The 20,783-nt window shown below is 34.8% G+C and overlaps 2 protein-coding genes and 1 long non-coding RNA gene across 3 annotated transcripts; 2 read left to right on the forward strand and 1 right to left on the reverse strand.

Annotated features, from left to right (window-relative positions):
• Nucleotides 1-368: 368 nt before the first annotated feature.
• LOC123898259 lies at nt 369-5,572 on the forward strand. The gene is made up of 5 exons (XM_045949164.1): nt 369-3,306; nt 3,385-3,473; nt 3,551-3,643; nt 3,731-4,120; nt 4,194-5,572. Exons 1-5 carry the CDS (start codon nt 1,656-1,658, stop codon nt 5,274-5,276), a joined length of 3,306 nt encoding a protein of 1,101 aa, XP_045805120.1. The 5' UTR covers nt 369-1,655; the 3' UTR covers nt 5,277-5,572.
• A 3,416-nt stretch (nt 5,573-8,988) lies between these two features.
• On the reverse strand, nt 8,989-12,321 carry LOC123895902. The gene has a single exon (XM_045946371.1). It carries the CDS (start codon nt 12,286-12,288, stop codon nt 8,989-8,991), a length of 3,300 nt encoding a protein of 1,099 aa, XP_045802327.1. The 5' UTR covers nt 12,289-12,321.
• Nucleotides 12,322-15,683: 3,362 nt separating this feature from the next.
• LOC123898350 lies at nt 15,684-20,411 on the forward strand. The gene is made up of 3 exons (XR_006805304.1): nt 15,684-15,843; nt 15,969-16,084; nt 20,272-20,411. It is a non-coding gene; the product is annotated as an uncharacterized LOC123898350 (long non-coding RNA).
• The last annotated feature ends 372 nt before the right edge of the window (nt 20,412-20,783 follow it).

The following is a 20,783-nucleotide window of genomic DNA, read 5'->3' on the forward strand; positions in this document are numbered from 1 at the left end:
CTTTGATTCCATTTTCAAATGGAATCAAAATCGACATAGAAGTTTAAAACTAAAAATTAAAGAATGCTCTCAATGTTTGAGTTCCTTCATTCGGTGCTCATCAGTTTCAACTCTATTTTTCTTTGGCCACATTAAAACTCTTGTCGCTGATGAATCACACTTTAAAAAGATGCTATGTGGTACGGATTATTCAAAATGGATATTGGACCTAACTCATCCTTACAAAACCGGCTTGTAAAGTGAGGCTTGCCTCTAGTATATAAACACTTAGCCAGACCATCTCTCAACCGATGTGAGACTCTTAACACACCCCTGTTTACACTGATTTTTGGTAAACAACCGCTAGTTTAAATTAATTGCTTGAGAGATCAACTAGTAAATCTCGGGACAATTGTTCATACATTTTTGTTAAAAGAAACTTGGAAGTTTATCTTTAAAGACATCCTTATTTTATAAAAGAACAATATGTTTAATTTCTGAAACATATGTCAAATGCAATTAAAGCAAGTTCACTCGAATGAGGGAACTAATGAAAAGCACAATTCGTAAATACTTTAAACAGTAAAGACTTATGAAAAGTAAATTTGCATTTAGAATGTAAAAGTTACAAAGAAAATGTAAAGGTTCACCGATTCATACATCTTTCTCGAGTAACTCGTTTCTCGCCTTAACATGGATACTTTGAGTGTTTGAGATTTTGTGTAAATGAATTGTGACCCTTACTTCGACTATACATACTTCTATTTATAGAAAACTAAGCAACGTCTACCCTAACGTTAAACTATTAAACTTCAGCCACGCGTCCTCCTGCATTTGAAATGAACCAAGGCCTTTAAACCGTTGTAACCGTCGAAGTCGAATCACACTTAAATGATAAAAAATGCTCCAAGTCCATATCTCTTGACTACTTCGATTCATTAGTTTCCATCGAAGGATTCTTCCGTTTCGAGCTATGAAGCTTTTCCATTAGGATTCTCTTGTTCTTGAAGACATTACCCTTAACCTTCATTTAAACGAAAAAAGAGAGAATCTCTCTTGTTTTTGAAGACATTAAAGACTAAGGCTACCTAAAGCCATTTCAACAAGTTTTTACAGCAATAAATGTCTGTGGAACTGGAGATTATAACATATTTTACCTTGAGCTAAAATATGGGATAACAAATTGCCCCCAAAAATGCCTATTTCGATTTGAATGACTCGAATGAAATAAGAATTTGGCATTTTTCAAAGTACTTTTCTAAACGCCATCCCTTTATTTCGATTTGATGATGTCATGGCATTTAAGAAGATAACCGTTTCACTTCTTACAAAACTGTCACGTTCTGCGTCTTTTTGAGTAGTGGGACACGCGTCAGCCTGAGAAGTTGAATCGGAACAGACAAAAAGCGCTTTTTCAGCATTTATCCCTTTTTAATTAAATTTTGTCTTAATCCAAGATTGCTTATAAATAGAACTCTGTCACTTCAGTTGAAACTTTTCCAACTTCTTCAAAAGCTTCTCACGCTCCAGAAATCCTTCACAATCTTTCTCCCAATCTTGAAACAACAAAGATTCAAAACAAATCTGAACTCACCGGATCTCTGATTACCTTCTTCAGTCCGCATCTTTCAAGATCTCAGATCTACATCTTTTCTTCCGTTTTCCCAAGAACTCTCATGGCGTCTTCATCTAACAAGTTTCAAGTCCCTTTCGCTGGAAAATGGAGCGATTTCTCCGTTGCTGATGATGGAACGAAGTATGTTCCAGAACCCAAAGGAAGTAAAGAACATCGAGAAATCTGGGAAAGTCAGGTAATGATTCCCTTCGCTATTGATAAAAATGTTTATGCTTTTGGTGGTCCGATTCCAGATGATATGAACTTGACTAGAGAAGTAGATGAGATATTTCCATGTCTCGAAACTTGCGAACCTAGAATCTTTGACAGCAAACCCTATAACTTTGAATATATGCTGACAAATTATAAACCCTTTCGATCCCATCCTTATTACGGAAATAGCCTTTACCTTACTTGGCTTGATCGAATAGAACAATCTTTTGGCAAATTCTGGAAAGATTATGGAATCTTTGAGTTAATACAATTTTCTAGGATAGGGCCCAAATACCAACCTGAAATGCTCATTGCTGCGATGCATTTCTTTGAAAAATCTACCAACACCTTTCACTTCAAAAGTGGTATGATGACACCCACCCTGTTCGATGTGTCAGCTATCACAGGGTTAAGACCCACTGGCAAAACTTACAGCCCTGATGATGTTAGTGATAACATCACTTTAAACTACAAAGAAAACGCCTTCTCCGCCTTTATCCTCAAACACTCAGGACCTGAGAATGAAGAAGTCTCAGATGAGGAACATGTGGCCTTTCTCACTCTATGGCTATCTCATTATGTATTCTGCTCTCGATCTCTCCAAGTCGCTAGGAAATTTATACCCATGGCTGTACAAATACATGAAGGATGCCATTTTGCCTTAGGACGCCTTCTGCTGGCAACCCTGTATGAGTCGATTGGGGAAGTTTGTGACAACCTGAAAGGTTTAGTCCCTGCCAAATCGAAATCGAAGAAAGCCGCTACAGATGGATGCTTTCAAGCTGCTGGGCCAATGTGGCTATTACAATTGTGGTTAAATGCCACCTTTGAAAAGGAACTTGGTTTGTTCATTCCCACTGAACATCATGCTTCGATAGCTAAAAGGAAAATTGAAGGCACCCACTTGATAAGGCTTCAACCTAATCCCCTCGAACAAAACTCTCAACAGCTTTTCATGAAGTACATGAAAATTTTCTTAGCCATTGACCAATTCAAGCCTGAGCATGCTCCATTTGTGAAGAGAACCATTGGTCCCTCCTGGTTCGTCAAAGAAATACCAGTGTTGAATCCTAATGCTGAGGAGGAAATAAATGAAACCTGGACAGCATACTTAGATCCTACCATTCTGTCTATTCGAATTGGTACCCTATCTTCTGAATATGCATTAATTGGGTATCAACCGAATTTGGTCTCTAGACAGTTTGGCTTTTCGCAGCTTCGACCAAAGAGCATGTATATAAGGAAGAAGAACATCGTGCTTGGGACTACTGTGACTTCCACTTTGTATGAAAGGTACATGAAGATTAGTCGTGATAACGTTTATGGCTTCGAGCCATTTGACTTCAACCTTTCTTACTACTGTACACAAGAGTTTACCACCTGGTGGAGGCGCTATTTCGACAGCAAACACCTAGGAGATGCGGTGCTTATCTCGAGGTTGGAGAGTGGGTTTACTCGACCTCAGATAAAGAGAATCGAACAGCAAGTCAAGACTACAGGTAACTTGTCTTTATATATGCTCTTTTACCAAATATTCTCATATTGTTTCGATTTAACATTTTGCTTATGTTTCCAAGTTACCAAGAAACAAGCTGCAGAAACTGTTAAGACAGTTAAAGAACAAATAACACCAAAGGCAGTTGAAACGACCGGAGAGCCTTCTAAGGTATTTACTGAATCGAAACTTGTTTTCCTTTGAAAATTCTAAGTTAAATCTTTACTTTTCTAACCCACTTCTTCTAGGCACGTAAAAGACCAACCAACGTCCCTTCCGCTGAGACTGGCCCATCGAAGAAGCCAAAACCTAACACAATAGTCGTTAGTGACGAAGAAGAGGTATGAGTTCTTCTAATTTATTTTCAAAGTTCCTCCCAACTCAAATCCATTGATTCGAATGTTTCTCATCTCAACTTCTATTTGCAGGAAGAAGAAGAACAAAGTTTCCAGAGAAAGAGGAGCCAGCCTCCTGTGATTATCGAAACAAATATCCCAGAAACTACTTCTGATGATCTTTCTAATGAAGAGAAGGAAAAGAAGATGAAAGAAAAGAAGGAAAAGAAGGAAAGGAAAGCAAAGAGGAAAGAGGAAAAGAAGAAAGAAGGAAAGAAAAGTTCAGAGGATCGAACCCGGGATAAGAAACATAAAAAGTCAAAGTCCTCAAGTGATCCCTCTGCAACCAACCTCAAAACTCCTTCGATCTCGAATGAACAACAAGAGCCTACCCCTGAAGCTGAAGTTCAAGAAGATTTTGCTATGCCTGATGCTACACTCAATGAACCGGACAACATGCCCCAACAAGACATCAATCCAGAGGTACTTGAATCACTTGCATTTCCTCATTTATCATAAATAGTCATATTCCCTCATATTCGATTCTGCTTTGTAGGACATTATGTCGAACAGGTCTAGTGGTGATACCTTTAAAGATAGTGAAACCACTATTTCTGAAAAAATCATACCAGAGCCTATTCAAGACCAACCAGAGCATCCTATATCTGCAGAAACTGATACTAAGACCTCCCCTTTCAAAGAATGGAACGAAAATCCAACAGTCGAGGTCAATGCTGATGAAACTTCCTCAGAGGAAGAAGACTTTGATTCTGAAGCCATAAAGGAAGCAGAGGCTGGTGGATCAGAATTGCTACCTGAAACCTCGACATCGAAATTGTCAGCCAGCCTAGGGCTCGCTGAAGAAGAATTCATTTCCTTGCAGATTCACGATCCTGAGGCTGCTTTGAAACTCCTGATTTCTAAAACAAGTACTGATCCTGTGAGTTCGAGTGGACCCAGCAATTCGACTGCTTCAGACTCAGAGATCAATTCCTCTGTTCGACAAGACTCTCTGATTTCAAAGCTATATACTGATTTCATCAATGGAGACATTTTGGCATCAGTTGAGGAGCACCCTGCTAATGCTTTTAAGCATAAATCCTTTTTGAACAAGTTGCACAACCCTCAAACTGATCTCGAAACCTTGGGGAAAGTCATCCAGCTCGAATCGATTTTAGACCAGTTTGCTACTACGGTGCAAAGCCTAAAACGCAATTCTCAGAAACTTGTTGGTCAACAGGCTGCTTATGATGCGTTATTCGAGAAGGCCATGGCTGCTCAATCGAAAGTTGACCAAATGAAGGCACAAGTTCAGCAACCAGGCCTTGGGATTCAAGAATGTACCAACAATATTTCTCAGTGGGAGGCAGAGATAGAGTCTCTTCGAGCCGAGATTGCTGATCGAGAGAAAAAGATTCTCGAAGAGAAAGCAAAGCGCACAAAGATTGAAGAGGCTGTTGCTGCTACCACTCAAGAATCTATCCGCAAAGCTGCGAAGGAAGGTATTTCTCATTTCAGTGCTGCCACTGTGATCAAAGAAGAGATCAAGTCTCTCGAAGATGCAATCAAGATCCAGACTGTCGAAGTTGGCCTTATCAAGGACCATTATGCTGATTTCAAATCCAAGTGTTTGTCTTAGATTTTCTTTTTATGTTTTTAAATTCTCGAACAATTATCTGGTTTTATTTCTCTTTGGTTTGTACCTTTGACAATTGCCTTTTATGGCACCTTTACTTCGTTTATGCCATTTCAATTTCGTTTCGAATATTTATTCTGTGCTAATATTAACTTCTAAAAGCGTTGGTTTATATTTTTTCAAATACTTACCATTTATATTCAATGTTCGCTTTTCTGAAGTCAATTCTTCTATTTCATACGCACCATTCGAAAATACTTGTATTATTTTAAAAGGTCCTTCCCAATTTGGAGACCATTTGCCTAAAACTCTGTCTTTTTTATCCATAGGCAAAATAACTTTCCAAACTAAATTCCCCACGTCAAAGGTTTTTGATTTAACCTTCTTATTATAGGCCTTTGCCACTCTTTCTTTTTGTCTACTTAAAGTATCAAGCGCTCTTAGCCTTTCTTCGTCTAAATCAACCAATTCATCAAACATCATACTCCAATAGTGATCAGTTGGTATCTCCATTTGCCTTTGAATTCTGATAGATTGCAGATAAATTTCTACTGGTAACACAGCATCATGACCATATGTTAATCGAAATGGAGTAGAATTTGTTGATTCTTTAGGGGAATTTCTACATGCCCATAAGACTTGATTTAAAGTCTTGTTCCAATTTCTTGGCTTTTGAGCAATATGTTTTCTGATTAATCCAATAATTATTTTATTGGCAGCTTCTACTTGACCATTTGCTTGTGCATAATAAGGTGTCGAAGTCAAAAGTTTAAACCATGTTTGCCTGGCGAATTCTTGCATCTTTCGACCAGTAAACACTGAACCTTGATCAGTTGTGATGGTTTCAGGAATACCAAACCTATAAATAATGTGGTTTTGGATAAAACTTATAACTTCTTCTTGATCAACGTTAGGCAGGGGTATAGCCTCGATCCATTTGGTAAAATAATCAACACCAACTATTATGTATTTTTGATTTTTTGATGATGCTGGTTTTATTTCACCAATTAAATCCAATGCCCAACCTCTAAATGGCCAAGGTTTTATTATCGAATGTAATTCACTTGCAGGTACATGTTGGATTCCTGCATGTTTTTGACATTCTTGACAACCTTTAGCAAAGTCTATGCAATCTCTTAACATAGATGGCCAGTACATGCCTTGTCGAATTAAAAGCCATTTCATCTTATGGCCTGATTGGTGAGAACCACAAGCCCCACTATGAACATCAGATATTGCTATGTAGGCTTCATTTTCACTAAGGCATTTCAACAGTACTCCTTCGAGTGTCTTTTTAAACAATTCATTACCAATGACCACATAATTTGATGCCCTATACTTGATCTTTCGAGGAGCACTCCCGATTGGATTTTCCAAATATTCTACAATTGGTTTTCTCCAATCACCATCTATTAAATTGTCAATGACCAAAATTTGGAGTTCATCGTAATTCATTTCTTTATCAGAATTATTTATGTCATCTGGTGACATCTCTGCCCCCTCAAGTTTTGGTATTGACAATTCCAATTGCATTGGCTCATTAGCAATCAATTTTTCTTTGATTTCTATTAATTGTTCTAGCTTTTCTTTGGACACTTTGTATCCTGAAGCAATCTGGGCTAAGTCATTTGCTTCTTGATTCTCTATTCGAGGAACATGTTCTATGTCAATCGAATCGAAACGTTTTAGTAACGCATTTGCTATGACAAAATAACGAATCAAATGCTCTTTGATACATTTGTATTCTTTTGTCAGTTGTTTCAAAACTAGTTCTGAATCACCTTTTATTTTAATGTCTTTTGCCCCCAGGCTTAATAGTATTTCTAATCCTGCTATCAAAGCCTCATATTCAGCTTCGTTGTTCGAACAAATACCATTAATCCTGTATTTGAACTTAGTAGGAATTTTTAGTGGGGAAATTATCAAAATACCTATTCCAGTACCATGTTGATGTCTAGACCCATCGAAATATAAAGTCCATGGTTCTAGAGCAATGTAATTTTGAAGTGATTCGATTGCTGAATGATCAACAATGAAATCAGCCACTATTTGACCTTTAATTGCTTTCAAAGGCTTGTATGAAAGTGAATATTCAGAAAGAGCTAAAGCCCATCTCCCAATTCGACTATGTAAAATTGGTTTTAGCAACATATGTTTAATAACATCATAATGAGAATAAACATAAACATCAATAGGCTTTATATAATGCTTCAATTTCATACAAGAAAAGTACAAACAAAGACAAAGCTTTTCAATACTACTATATCTAGTTTCAACATCATTAAGGACTCTACTTAGATAATAAATGGCCTTTTCTTCGCCATTTTCGTCCTCTTGGGCTAACATACTACCTAATGTGGTATCAGATGCTGAAATATACAACTTCATAAACTTATTTCTAATTGGTGGCATCAGAGTTGGAGGATTAGACAAATATCTTTTGATTGCATCGAATGCTTCTTGCTGATCCTGCCCCCAAGTAAAAACATCCTCTTTCTTGAGTCGAAGCAATGGTGAAAAAGCTTGGGCTTTACCACTTAGATTCGAAATGAATCTTCTCAGAAAATTGATTTTTCCCAACAAGGATTGAAGTTGCTTTTTATTTGTTGGAGGGTTAGTCTCCAAAATCGCTTTTGTCTTGTTTTGGTTTATCTCAATGCCTTTTTTATGCACCACAAACCCAAGGAAATCTCCTGCATGCACGCAAAAAGCACATTTCAATGGATTCATTTTCAATCCATATTTCCTCATTCTTTCGAATGACTTTTTTAAACAAACCAAATGATCATTTTGTGATGATGATTTAACAATAATATCATCAATATATACTTGCATAAAAGTATCTATAAAATCATGGAAAATTGAGTTCATTGCTCTTTGGTATGTGGCTCCAGCATTTTTCAATCCAAATGGCATTACGACCCATTCATAGGTACCCAAAGCCCCTGGGCATCGAAAAGCTGTTTTTGCCACATCTTCCTCAGCGATAAAAATTTGGTTATATCCAGAATACCCATCTAACATGCTAAGATATTCGAAACCTGCTGCTGAATCTATTAACATTTCTGCTACAGGCATCGAATATTCATCTTTAGGGGTAGCATTATTTAAGTCCCTAAAATCTATACATATTCTAAGAGAACCATTTTTCTTAATGACAGGAACTATATTTGCTAACCATTCGACATACCTGGCAGTCCGGATGAACTTGCTTCTCAGCAGCCTTTCAATTTCCTCCTTGATCTTAGATAGGATTTCTGGTGCGAATCTTCTTGGTGATTGTTTAACTGGTTTCTTGTCTGGTCGAATGGGTAATCTATGTTCGACCAAATTTCTGTCTAAACCTGGCATTTCATTGTAATCCCAAGCAAAACAATCTTTGAACTCTTTAAGGAGTTCGACCAGTTTATCACGCAAGTCCTTTGGGATATTGGCACTTATGTACGTTGGCCTTTTGATAGAGCCATCTCCAATATCTATTTCCTCCAAAGGGTCTTGGGCCTGCATCTTTTGATTGGAACTGGAAGGATCCTTTTCAAATCCTAATGGTTCTTCATCATAGATGCAGTCCATTTTTTGAATCATTGGCAATAATTTGCCATTTTCACAATGTTTGGCTTCGATAGCCATATTTTCTTGCAGCATTGTGGCTTCTAAAGCCATCTTTATCTTGTTTTCGGCCATATAAGCCGAAATCTTGGCCCAAGCATTGGGCTCAGTCATCGTAGTATTCTTCAAGGTCCCACCCAGTTGGGCGGACTTTGCCTTCATCCACATGCGGACCTTCGTCTATCTCCTCTCTCTCCCAAATGAATCCATGAGTTGGATCCAATTTGACAGAATGGTAGACATTATCAGCAGGGGCATAGGCATATCCCTGTTCAGTGCATGGCGATATATTCGCCAATTTCTTATCAAATGAATGCTTGGTTATGTGGTGTGTCTCAGCCCTAAAATAACTTTGATCAGCTTCGATATTTTCTACCACACCATCATCTCTCCAAATACTCACTCTCTGATGGAGAGTCGAAGGCACTGCTCCAACACCATGTATCCACTCCCTTCCTAGAAGCAGATTATAATTGGCCTTCGATGCTACAACCAAAAACAAAGTTGGCCTAACAGTGCTGCCAACTGCCACATCGACTTGAATTGCCCCCAGCGAGAAACCAGTCTCACCTTCGTAATTCGAAAGAACGATGTTGTGAGGGTGCAAGTCAGTGGAGAATTTACCAATCTTGGTAATCATGAATTCTGGCATCAGGTTTACTGCTGCTCCTCCATCAATCAACACTTTGTTGACTCCCACATTGTTTACTTTGGCCTGAATAAAGAGGGGTTTCAAATGATTCTTCATTCCCTCAGTTGGCCTCTCAAAATTGGCCATCTGCTCCCCTAAACAGCCATTATTCATTACATAATAACACATTGGCTTGTGTAAAGCCAATTCAGACTCATCAAATTCATCCTCCCCTTCAGTCACTTCTGACCACACGTCATATTCAGCAGGGAGGATCGAAACTACGTTCACCAGCACATCAAACTCGGGATCTGAATCAAGGAGATCCTCATCTTCCATGTTTTCTCCTTCAAACTCATTCTCAACCTTTTGATCATCCTCTGGTTGAGTCAATCTTTCTTTCAGAGGCCTTCTAGCCACTTCGACAACCTGTTTTCCTTTGTTGTCTTCAGTCTTTTGAGCCTCTTGAAGGGAGAGCCTTTGTTGGCGCTGATGCCTACGCCATTGTGTGCGGGTCATGGGATTCTTTCCTTTGTAATTGTTTCTGTAAACATACTTCTTCGAATCAACAGAATGACTCGAACTTCCCTTGTCAACAGAATTTCTGACAAAGTTGGATGCATGACCATGAACCCATTTGTTCATTGGTGATTTGTTGGATGGCACAAAAGTATTTGGGTTGCCCAACCTTTGATGTATTGTTTTGGCATGCGCCATGTTTTGTTTTTTCATTGGCCTTGAGTTTGGCCAATTCTCTTTGTTTCTTCTGAATGGTATAAACTTGTTAAGGCCCTCAGTAGCCTTCTTGTCGAATACAGCACTGCACCTTGGGCAAAGCATCACCTCAGACTTGTTAAGCTTGCACCTTTGTAGAAAATCAATCAGTTCCTCTTCAGCCCCAGGATATACTACTTTCATTTTTTCATAGTATTCATTCTCTGGAATAGAAACTAATTGAGCGCCTCCTGATAAGTCCATGGCATCGATCATCAGGCATTCGACCGGTTCCACATAGGAAGCATCAGATATTTGTAGTGGATCTTCGTCAATTTTCATCTTGTGTCCGGATTTCTCTCCAAACTTCAGCCTTCCATCTTTCAAAGCTTTTTGAACCAGATCCCTGAAAAGAACACATTGTGAGGTTTTATGACCCAAAAAATTATGAAATTTGCAAAAACCTCTTTTCTTTTGCTGTTCAAGGGGAGGCACTTTCAATCCCTTTGGAACAACAATTTGGCCATCAGTAACCAACAAATCAAATATTTCATCACATTTAGTTATATCGAACGAATAAGTTTTAGCGACAAATTTATCATTCTTGGGTTCGACAGGATTTTTTCCATTCGAAGGTTTTAGTAATTTGCAGACATAGGGAGGGCCAGGTTTTAATTCGGCCACATTAATTTCATTATCCTCTATGTCTCCATAGTTTATCACATATTCCTCATCATCATCATCTAAAGTTTCAACATAAGCAATCTTTTCCCTTTTTTGAAACTTCGATGATCTTGCCTTTTCAGCCTTAAGTCGTTCGACCTGTCTTACCCTATCTGCTAATTGTGCCATGTCTCTTAGATGTTGTGTATCTAATTTCTTTCGAATTGAATAATCTAGGCCTCCAGCAGCCATTTCGACTAACTCATGTTCAGGCACTTGAGTAAAGCATCTAGCCTTAAGTAGCCTAAATCGATTCAAATAGTCATCTATGGACTCTGGTGTCTTTCTCCTGACACTGGCCAATTCCTTCAAACTAATCTTAGATTGGCCCATATAAAACTGTTCATGGAAAGCCCTTTCCAATTGAGTCCAATGCTGAATCGAACGGGGGGGGAGAGTTGTGAACCAAGTGAACGCATTTTTTGTAAGGGAATTTGGGAAATATTTCAACCTTAAATTTTCATTATCTGCCAAATTTCCTGCTTCGGCAAAAAATCTTGCCACATGTTCCACTGTTGACTCAGTTGTGTCCCCAGCAAACTTTGTGAATTTGGGGATCTTCCATCCCCTTGGCAACTCAGTTTGTAATACGTATTCAGATAATGGAGAAATGAAGTTAGGCCTATGTAGGCCAACATTGAAACCGTTTTGAGTTAAAATAGTTTCGACTAAATTTGCCAAGTTATCTTGTTGCGCAAAATTATTTCTTTGCACATTTCTAATTACTTCGTCAGCATTCTGATTTCGATTAACCAAAATCACTTCAGGCTCTGGCACATGGTGCACCACTGGAGCCGGCGGTTCCTCTTGTACCACTTGTGGTACTTGATTGTTTGGAATTTCATTGTTCACATGAACCTGTGTTTGGTTTCGAATGGGCTGAAGGTTTTGGTTAGGCATTGTAGGAGTACCAAAGAAATCTGCAATCCGCCCCATCTGATGGGCTAGCAACTGATAATTGTTATTTGTATTGTTGATTAAAGGGTTCAAAATAGTCCCCAATTGTGAAGTCAGAGTATTAACCATTTCATGATTACTCTCGTCCATTTGTTGTCGAAAGGACATCATAGTTACATTGGTTAAATTTTGTAAGGCAATATCTCTGGTCCTATTTCCCACAACAGAGGCTGCTGGGGAAGGCATGGTACTCCTGTCAGGATTTGGGTTAGAATTATGTAAGCCTGCCATCAAAGAGTCTGGCATTCCTAATCCTGGTTGGTTCAGCAAAAACGATCGAATGGGGCTCCTTACATCTTCAGCACCAGGCTGACTGCCCCCTATACCATGTGATACTAACGAAGATATCGACCCAGATACAGTCGAACTCGTTGAGGGCATTGTTACCCCTATATTCCCAAAACTGACTGCAGGAACGCTCGAAGCAGATGTTCCAGAGCCTTGGGCCATGACAGTAGCGTTACTAATTGACGCTTGTGTTGGCTGTCCTTCAGGATTCGGGACATTGTTGTTATTGTTTTGATTATTACTTGGTGGTCTAACCATTTTTGATTTAGATTTAACACTAGTTAAATTTGGTAAAGATTTACCACTTCTCAAATGCATACAAAATCAAAACACAAACTATAAACACTAACTGTCTTAATACTTGTAAAAGGATTTTTAGAAAATAAACTTCTTTCAACAATGTAAATTGCACAAAACAACCCGTCCCACTGGGCGTGCCAATTTGTTTACACTGATTTTTGGTAAACAACCGCTAGTTTAAATTAATTGCTTGAGAGATCAACTAGTAAATCTCGGGACAATTGTTCATACATTTTTGTTAAAAGAAACTTGGAAGTTTATCTTTAAAGACATCCTTATTTTATAAAAGAACAATATGTTTAATTTCTGAAACATATGTCAAATGCAATTAAAGCAAGTTCACTCGAATGAGGGAACTAATGAAAAGCACAATTCGTAAATACTTTAAACAGTAAAGACTTATGAAAAGTAAATTTGCATTTAGAATGTAAAAGTTACAAAGAAAATGTAAAGGTTCACCGATTCATACATCTTTCTCGAGTAACTCGTTTCTCGCCTTAACATGGATACTTTGAGTGTTTGAGATTTTGTGTAAATGAATTGTGACCCTTACTTCGACTATACATACTTCTATTTATAGAAAACTAAGCAACGTCTACCCTAACGTTAAACTATTAAACTTCAGCCACGCGTCCTCCTGCATTTGAAATGAACCAAGGCCTTTAAACCGTTGTAACCGTCGAAGTCGAATCACACTTAAATGATAAAAAATGCTCCAAGTCCATATCTCTTGACTACTTCGATTCATTAGTTTCCATCGAAGGATTCTTCCGTTTCGAGCTATGAAGCTTTTCCATTAGGATTCTCTTGTTCTTGAAGACATTACCCTTAACCTTCATTTAAACGAAAAAAGAGAGAATCTCTCTTGTTTTTGAAGACATTAAAGACTAAGGCTACCTAAAGCCATTTCAACAAGTTTTTACAGCAATAAATGTCTGTGGAACTGGAGATTATAACATATTTTACCTTGAGCTAAAATATGGGATAACAACCCCCTCACGCCCAACACTATTGGGCTTGTTGCGTGGATATAAACGGTGGGTGGCCCGATAGCGGAAACCTGATAACAGGTGGCCTAACGGATCGTCGAGAGGCTCTGATACCATCTTATTTCTAACACGGATTGGATATGAATACTTTCATATGTAGTGTTTGTATCTATATCCAGATGTACACCACAAAAAAAAAAAAAAGAGAAAGACCACCATTTTTCCACCACAACAACAACAACATTTTTTTACCCTTTCTACATCAAATGATTTTTCACCAACAACTCTATTTCATAAATCTTCACAACAAGTTTAGGATACAATTAATCTTTCTTCTTCTCACTACCTTTGAACAACAACAAGAACGAACGACAACAAAAATCGAACAAGAAGGCAGAAATAGAAATCGCCTAAACCGCAACAATTTGGCAGAAATCAAATTAATTTTTATTCTTCTCTGTAGCGATTTCAATTTGGGAATTAGGGTTCTTATAAATTGGAATTGCATAAAACCTGAAATATAATCGAAGAATTGAACACAGACAGAATCGAACACTGAATCAAAGGATTGAATATTGGAATCCGGGTAAAGAAACCATCATTTGCTGCATAGAATCCTCGTGAAAATGAACACACGAAATTGAAGATGAAATTAGGGATTTTTCAAGTGGAAAAGAAGAACAAATGGAGGTGAAGACGAATATGAAATTAGGGATAGTTTGATAATGAACACGTCAAAAACATTTATTTTCAGTTTTTTTATAAAAAATATATAATTACTGAGATGGCAGTCAATAAATAAATAAATTAGTTACACATGTCATGTCACGTCAAAATTTTGTTCATGTCATATGTCTACTTGTACAGGGGTAAAGGCAAGAAATCTTCACATTGCAGAGATGAAATCCCCAAAAAACAAAAAATTACATAAAGTAATGCAAAACTGAGATATTTTGCAAAGAGTATAAAACTATTTACCCTTTCCATTATTATAAGGGATTTTGATGTCTTTTTTTAAACTACAAAAGATAATTTAGATTTGGCTAGAATTTTTTTTAGAGAAAGAGATGTAGAAGAAGAGTCCTGCTAATAAGGAAGGAGCTGAGCTCGTGGTTATATTCTTTTATTGGTAAAAGAAGTCCATGTTTCACAATATGTGTCCTTTTTTATTTGAACCATTAAATTGGATCTAATGGATATAAATGACCATCTCATCTCTTATTATAACACTTTCTCTCACTTGAAACATTCCGCGTATATATCGAGTTGGTTCATGGATCAAACGAGTCAAACTATATACCGTTCGTGTTCGGCTCAGTTAGTTAACAAACTTAATTTTCAGCTCAAGTTCAGCTCAATTAGTTTATGAACCAAGTTCAATGAATTAATTTATGAATCAAGTATCGAACTATTTTCAACTATGTTCGGTTCATTGTCAGCCCTACACCTAACATAAATGAACGTTTAGAAAGAAACCAAACATAAAAAACTGATATTTACATCTTTCTTGCCATGAATAAACAACACAATAAAATTGTTTACCTAGTTCAGTCTAAAACAACCTACTCTATAGGAGATAGCAGCTATCCGTTCCACTATCAAACAAAGTACGTAATTACAAAGATTCTCCAAAGAGATTACAAGAATTAGCTTTAGTCATAATGCTACCCTTTGCCCCGAATCTCTTCTCGTGACCAAGAGACTCAATTTAAACGTTTTTCCCAAGGTGATGAATCAATGCCCAATCTTAGTGTTTACCCAAGAGAATTCTCTTAGAACTCTAGTATGTATGTTGGCTTTAGAAAGCGGTCTGCTTGTATATAGGCATTGCGCGCTCGCGTGCCGCACCAAAGGGACTGCATGCCGCGCCAAAAGTAGTGTGACCAACTGGTCACATGCCACTGCAATTACGTGTCACACCAAAGCAGCACCTGCAATGCTTATGTGATTTTCTAATTCTTAAGATTTCAAGGCAATTACAACAACCTCCACATATGATTGTTGACTTCTCATATCCATCAAAAAATTTATGTGAGAAACTAAGATCAAAGAGATCAATTGATTGAGATGAATGGACAAATATGACACATCTATATACTTAATAGACATCCAATAATTACTATAATAATAAGATTGATTTATTGCATTTTTATATGTTCTAAATAATATTTAATTGAACCTTAGGTGTTTTGTATATTTTAAAATGATCAAAACATAAAAAACTACATGACATACCGATAGAACAATTTTCGTGTATGTTACATTCGAAGGAAGAAAATCATGACTAAAATTATCAAACTTTTTTCTATTATGATCATATTTCTTTTCCCAATTCATGTTGTGTTCGAATCTATTAATCGTAAGTCTTTTATCAACGTCTTTAGAAAAGCTTTTTTTTTTTTTTATCTTTTATTTAAAAAATCCTTATTCACAATCGTTCATTTCCTTTTATTAACATTTTTTTTTCCTTATTTTACAACACAGCGTACCAACACTGTAAAGTTGACGTGGATTGTCCAGGGCAAAAATGTTCTCCTAGTAATGTTCCTGTGTGCATTTTTGGATTCTGCTACTGCGTTGCTCCCTCCATCTTAAAATGAGTAAGTCATTTTAACTATATGCATTATTTATACTAGTGGCCAAACGGGCACTGTGCCGGCGTGCCCGTTTGTGTGGTTCATATTTTCTATTTTGCTAACATATATATAAACCGTAAACAATGATTTTAATAAATTAAAATGTGATTTTTATTCAATTCAATTTATGCGTACTTTTAGGTTCCATTTAAATAAAAAAAATGTATTTTATGTGCATTGATCGACATAGTAGGTAAAGAAACACCTTGATGGATTTAGAAGTACTCTCTCTGTCTCAAAAACGATTGAGAAAGGCTAACGCGTTAGTACACCACATCCTGAAACCGTTCTCATAGCTTATGACAACGTTTTTTTTTTTTTGCATTTTTTTTATACCGATGAGGGTGCATTACACAATGGCTTTTAGGCGTTGCTATAGAATGAAAATGTTGTAATGAAAGAAAAATAATTTAATAATAAATTTTACTATATTTAAGAATGACTTCATGCAATTTTTCTTATTTAAAGAAGGAGTACAAAGTAAACGTTGTTGATAGCATAAACTATATATGGTTTTAAATTGTGGTCTGCATTTTCAATTGCGGTGTGATCTTCAATTATGTGTACCACCACATCGTACCGCATCAGGAAGCCTATCATTCAAGCCATATGAACTCCCAAATATTCTCTTCTATTCCACGTTTTTTGAAAAAATGAAACACTTTATCCTATATTCTTAAAAATTGTAAGCACATTACCTATAATGAAAACTGAAAAACTAAAAAGAAAAAAGATCACAGTTTGACCATTCTTTTTATATCCCCTTGTTGTATTTGTTCTTGACTCTTGGCTTCAATGAGGAACTTAAACAAAGCCACCAGAAAAGAAGAAAAAAATTTATATTCTTAATTTATGAACCAATCTTGAAAAAACAAAAAAAAAATAAATACAGAAGAAAAATAAAAGTAGTAAAGTACACAAAAAGCAAAACACTATTTCTAATTTTTTTTAATGTGTTATTTTTACAATTTTATGTTTATATTGTAGTATTTTCTTTGTCACGTTTAGTCTGGAACTCTTATTTATCATGATGACCACATTAACTTTCACTATGTGATGATATCATGTTCCTTTGGAACTGCATATAATATTTAATATTGGTTAAATTTAATATATGTCCTTAATACACTTGTTAATGTACTATAGATAGATAGTAATTTTATGTTAAAAAAGTGTATTTTATCCCATTAGAAGTCTAAAATTATTTTGTTCAAGATATAATTACTATTTAAATTTACTACTGTAAAAAAAATTACTATTTAAAATAACCTAAGGGCACATGTTAACATGACCCTTTAAGATTTTAGGAAAAATTGTAGAATAATCAAAGTTGAACTTTTAAAATTAATAGATACATTATTGCTTCAAAAATAAATAAATAATAGATACATGAAGTTTCAAATAAAATTGTATATGTACTTTGACCATTGGCAATCATTAATTACAACCGATTTGCATTCCCCTTAGTAGTACATGTGTAGCCTTCAACATTTAGGGTTGCCTTTCACATATCTTCAAGAGGACATGAATCAACAAATTCAAACACAATTGATTTCAATTAAAAAACAATTGATTTCAATTAAAAAACAATTGAACAAATTAGTAATGATAACTAAAATACTGTAATATATTTGAATTTTCTTTTGTTGCACTCTCGACATATGCTACTCCGACAACGTACCCTTAGAGTTTAGGTGTTCAAAATACCATAGTATATTTGACACAATTGAACAAAATTAGTGTCCATATATATTACGGAGTTTTGGTCCACCTGTAATCACAAATAATATGCACAAATGAAATTAATTTTTAAAAAGAGAGTCTTCAAAATGAAAACTTGAAACAATTTAAAAGAATGATGAAAACCTGCAGAAAGAAGGGAAAAGATAAAATGATGATGGTTTTTTATTCTCACACCAAATGTATTGTTATTGGAATGCATGATCAAAGAAGAAAAAAAATGCATATAAAGTAAAAGTAAAATAAAGGAAAAGATTATTTTAACCTTATCATCCATATTGATCATGTAATTAGCCTAATTACCTATTTTTAAACTTGAGAATTACCCAAATAATTCAAATAGAAGATGGCAACATCTTTCCTCCAAAAAATCACAGTTCCGTACACGATCTAAATTGAAACATATATGAGAACTCTCTCTAATAATGCACCATGCATATATCACAGGTCATGATATCACCACCATACCAAATGTACAAAAATGCAATATTATGTAATAACACTGATACAAATTAAATGAAGCATCCCAAATATACACATTTTCTTTAAAAAAGATAGAAACGAAAAACTGATTGAAGTGTTCGATAGAATTATAATTGAAAACAAACTCATTAATAAAGAAAGAATATATAGAATCTGAGAAACCATACTTTCTTTATTTAAATTAATAAAGAAAGTGTTCTATAACATGTACTAAACTATCAAACCTATAGATAGATATATAAAAACTAAATTTAAATTGACCATTGTTGAACCAACAATATATCTCATCGATCTGCACCTATTATTTCATATTTTCTCCTATTGTATCTCTTCTTCTTCTTCTTCAATTTATTTTTCTTAGAGACACAACCATTTATTTCTCTCAATGTTTACTCCATTGAGGTATCTATGAATTAAAATCAAGAATATAGATTAATAATGAAATTGATTAACAAACAATAAGAAAAAAAAAGAAAAGAATAGACATTATTAATGAAACAATATGAATTAACATGAGAATCCATCAATGTTCATCAATTATCCTTGCCAATAATACTTATTAATTAAATCTTTATCCATCACCACATCTCTCTTCCAATTTTAACCCATGCCTTTAAGAAAAAACAGAAACATAAAATATTAAGAATGAATGTGAGAGATGGGTATTAAGAAAGAAAAAACTTGAATCGATAATCATTGAATCATCTTGCATAAACTGTGAAAAAATAAAGAAAACTACAAAAAATTGTTAAGTAGCGGTTGGAAGATAAAAAAAGAAATTGAAGGGAAGTTATAATTATTTTTGTCATGGCATAGATGTAATTGTTATGAAGGGTATTTTTGGAAGAAAAATAGGCTACACCAAATTTGAAGTTTTCCCTTTATTATTGTTATACATATCTTGCTTTGAACATTTTTTTCTACTGATAAATAAAAACAAATATTAACATATAAAATGTTTTTGGATTCGTCTTGACCCTATTTCCATCTTGATGAGTATTTTTAAAATATCATATTTCATGACCCTTTTTACAATTATACAATTAAAAATATTAATCATCAAAGTTATACATTGACATGTGTGACGCAGTCAACTGACTTACTCATTGTAGGACGTAGGTAGTAATAGGTTTTTTTTTTAAACAAGGTAGTAATAGTTAATTCGTCAATCATAACATTTTCACTCAGCTCTTACGATTTTTACACTTTGATGTATATTCCTTCTATCTTTCAATTTTTTTATTGCATTAGAAATGTGTTAATTATTCTATTCAAGTGTTATCACCCATATCATTGCTTAATGATTATATAGAGGTTAAATGATGATACGTTCTAGGTAGTTGATACATCATTTAAGAAGTTTACAATTATGGTTTAAATCATCGAAACATTATTGTCCCTTTTTATAAGACTCTTTTACGATTGTCAATGACACTAATTAATTTATTTTTTTCAAACTTACCCTTATTTACATTACATAGTATTTTGAATAGCATTAAATTCATTTTTGTTTGACACATACAATTAATTGTAAAGATAAACATGGAAAATCAATATAATTTGACAATCAATTTAATACTAAAATCAATTTTCTTAATATCCGTTTTTTGTCGAACTATGTTTTATAAAAAGAGACTAAGGGAGAATATACTTTAGGGTGTTATAAAGGCAAATAACCTAGGGTGGTGTTACAATTACATGTGATATAAACCATGTATTTTTAATCCAAATTTTTATAAATTAGTTTAACACAACATGTGAAATAGTGCAAGTTGAGCATTCAATTTTTATATATCATGATATATTATACATGTATATTGTTGTATTGGTAAATATAATAATTGTGTGCATGTGTGTGTTCATCTGCATATGTTTTATACCTTTAACATGATGTATAATTAAACACCTCTTATTTGTGTATTTTAAAGTACTCTGGTACAAATGCAGATTATTTTCCTCGTGGCCATTAAAATTAATCGACGGAGCTTTGCATGTGAATGAAGTATTGACATGTGGTTATATGTATTTTAATAGTCTTGTTTTTTAAACAAAGTTCAATAATTTTTCAGAATATATATATATATATATATATATATATATATATATATATATATATATATATATATATATATATATATATATATATATTGTACAACTATAATAATGTGATATTGCAGTAGTCAAGACCTTTTATTGTTATTAGTTCTTAAGTTTCAAACTTATGAGTTATGATATATGTTTTGAAATTATGTATAAAATTTAAGGCTTATATATGATTTTGTTTGTTGCAAATATGTCTTGTTTTGATTTTGGTTCCTGTAATTTTTTTTTTTTATTTTAATTTGTGCAAAATCTAAAAACTTTGAAAATGGTCATTGAGCTGGATTGTTTTATGACATGCCCAATTTCTAATAATTTGGCGGATGATCATGCTTCTTTG

This window comes from Trifolium pratense, linkage group LG7, assembly GCF_020283565.1.
Source record: "Trifolium pratense cultivar HEN17-A07 linkage group LG7, ARS_RC_1.1, whole genome shotgun sequence".
In the NCBI taxonomy this organism is placed as follows: Eukaryota; Viridiplantae; Streptophyta; class Magnoliopsida; order Fabales; family Fabaceae; genus Trifolium; species Trifolium pratense.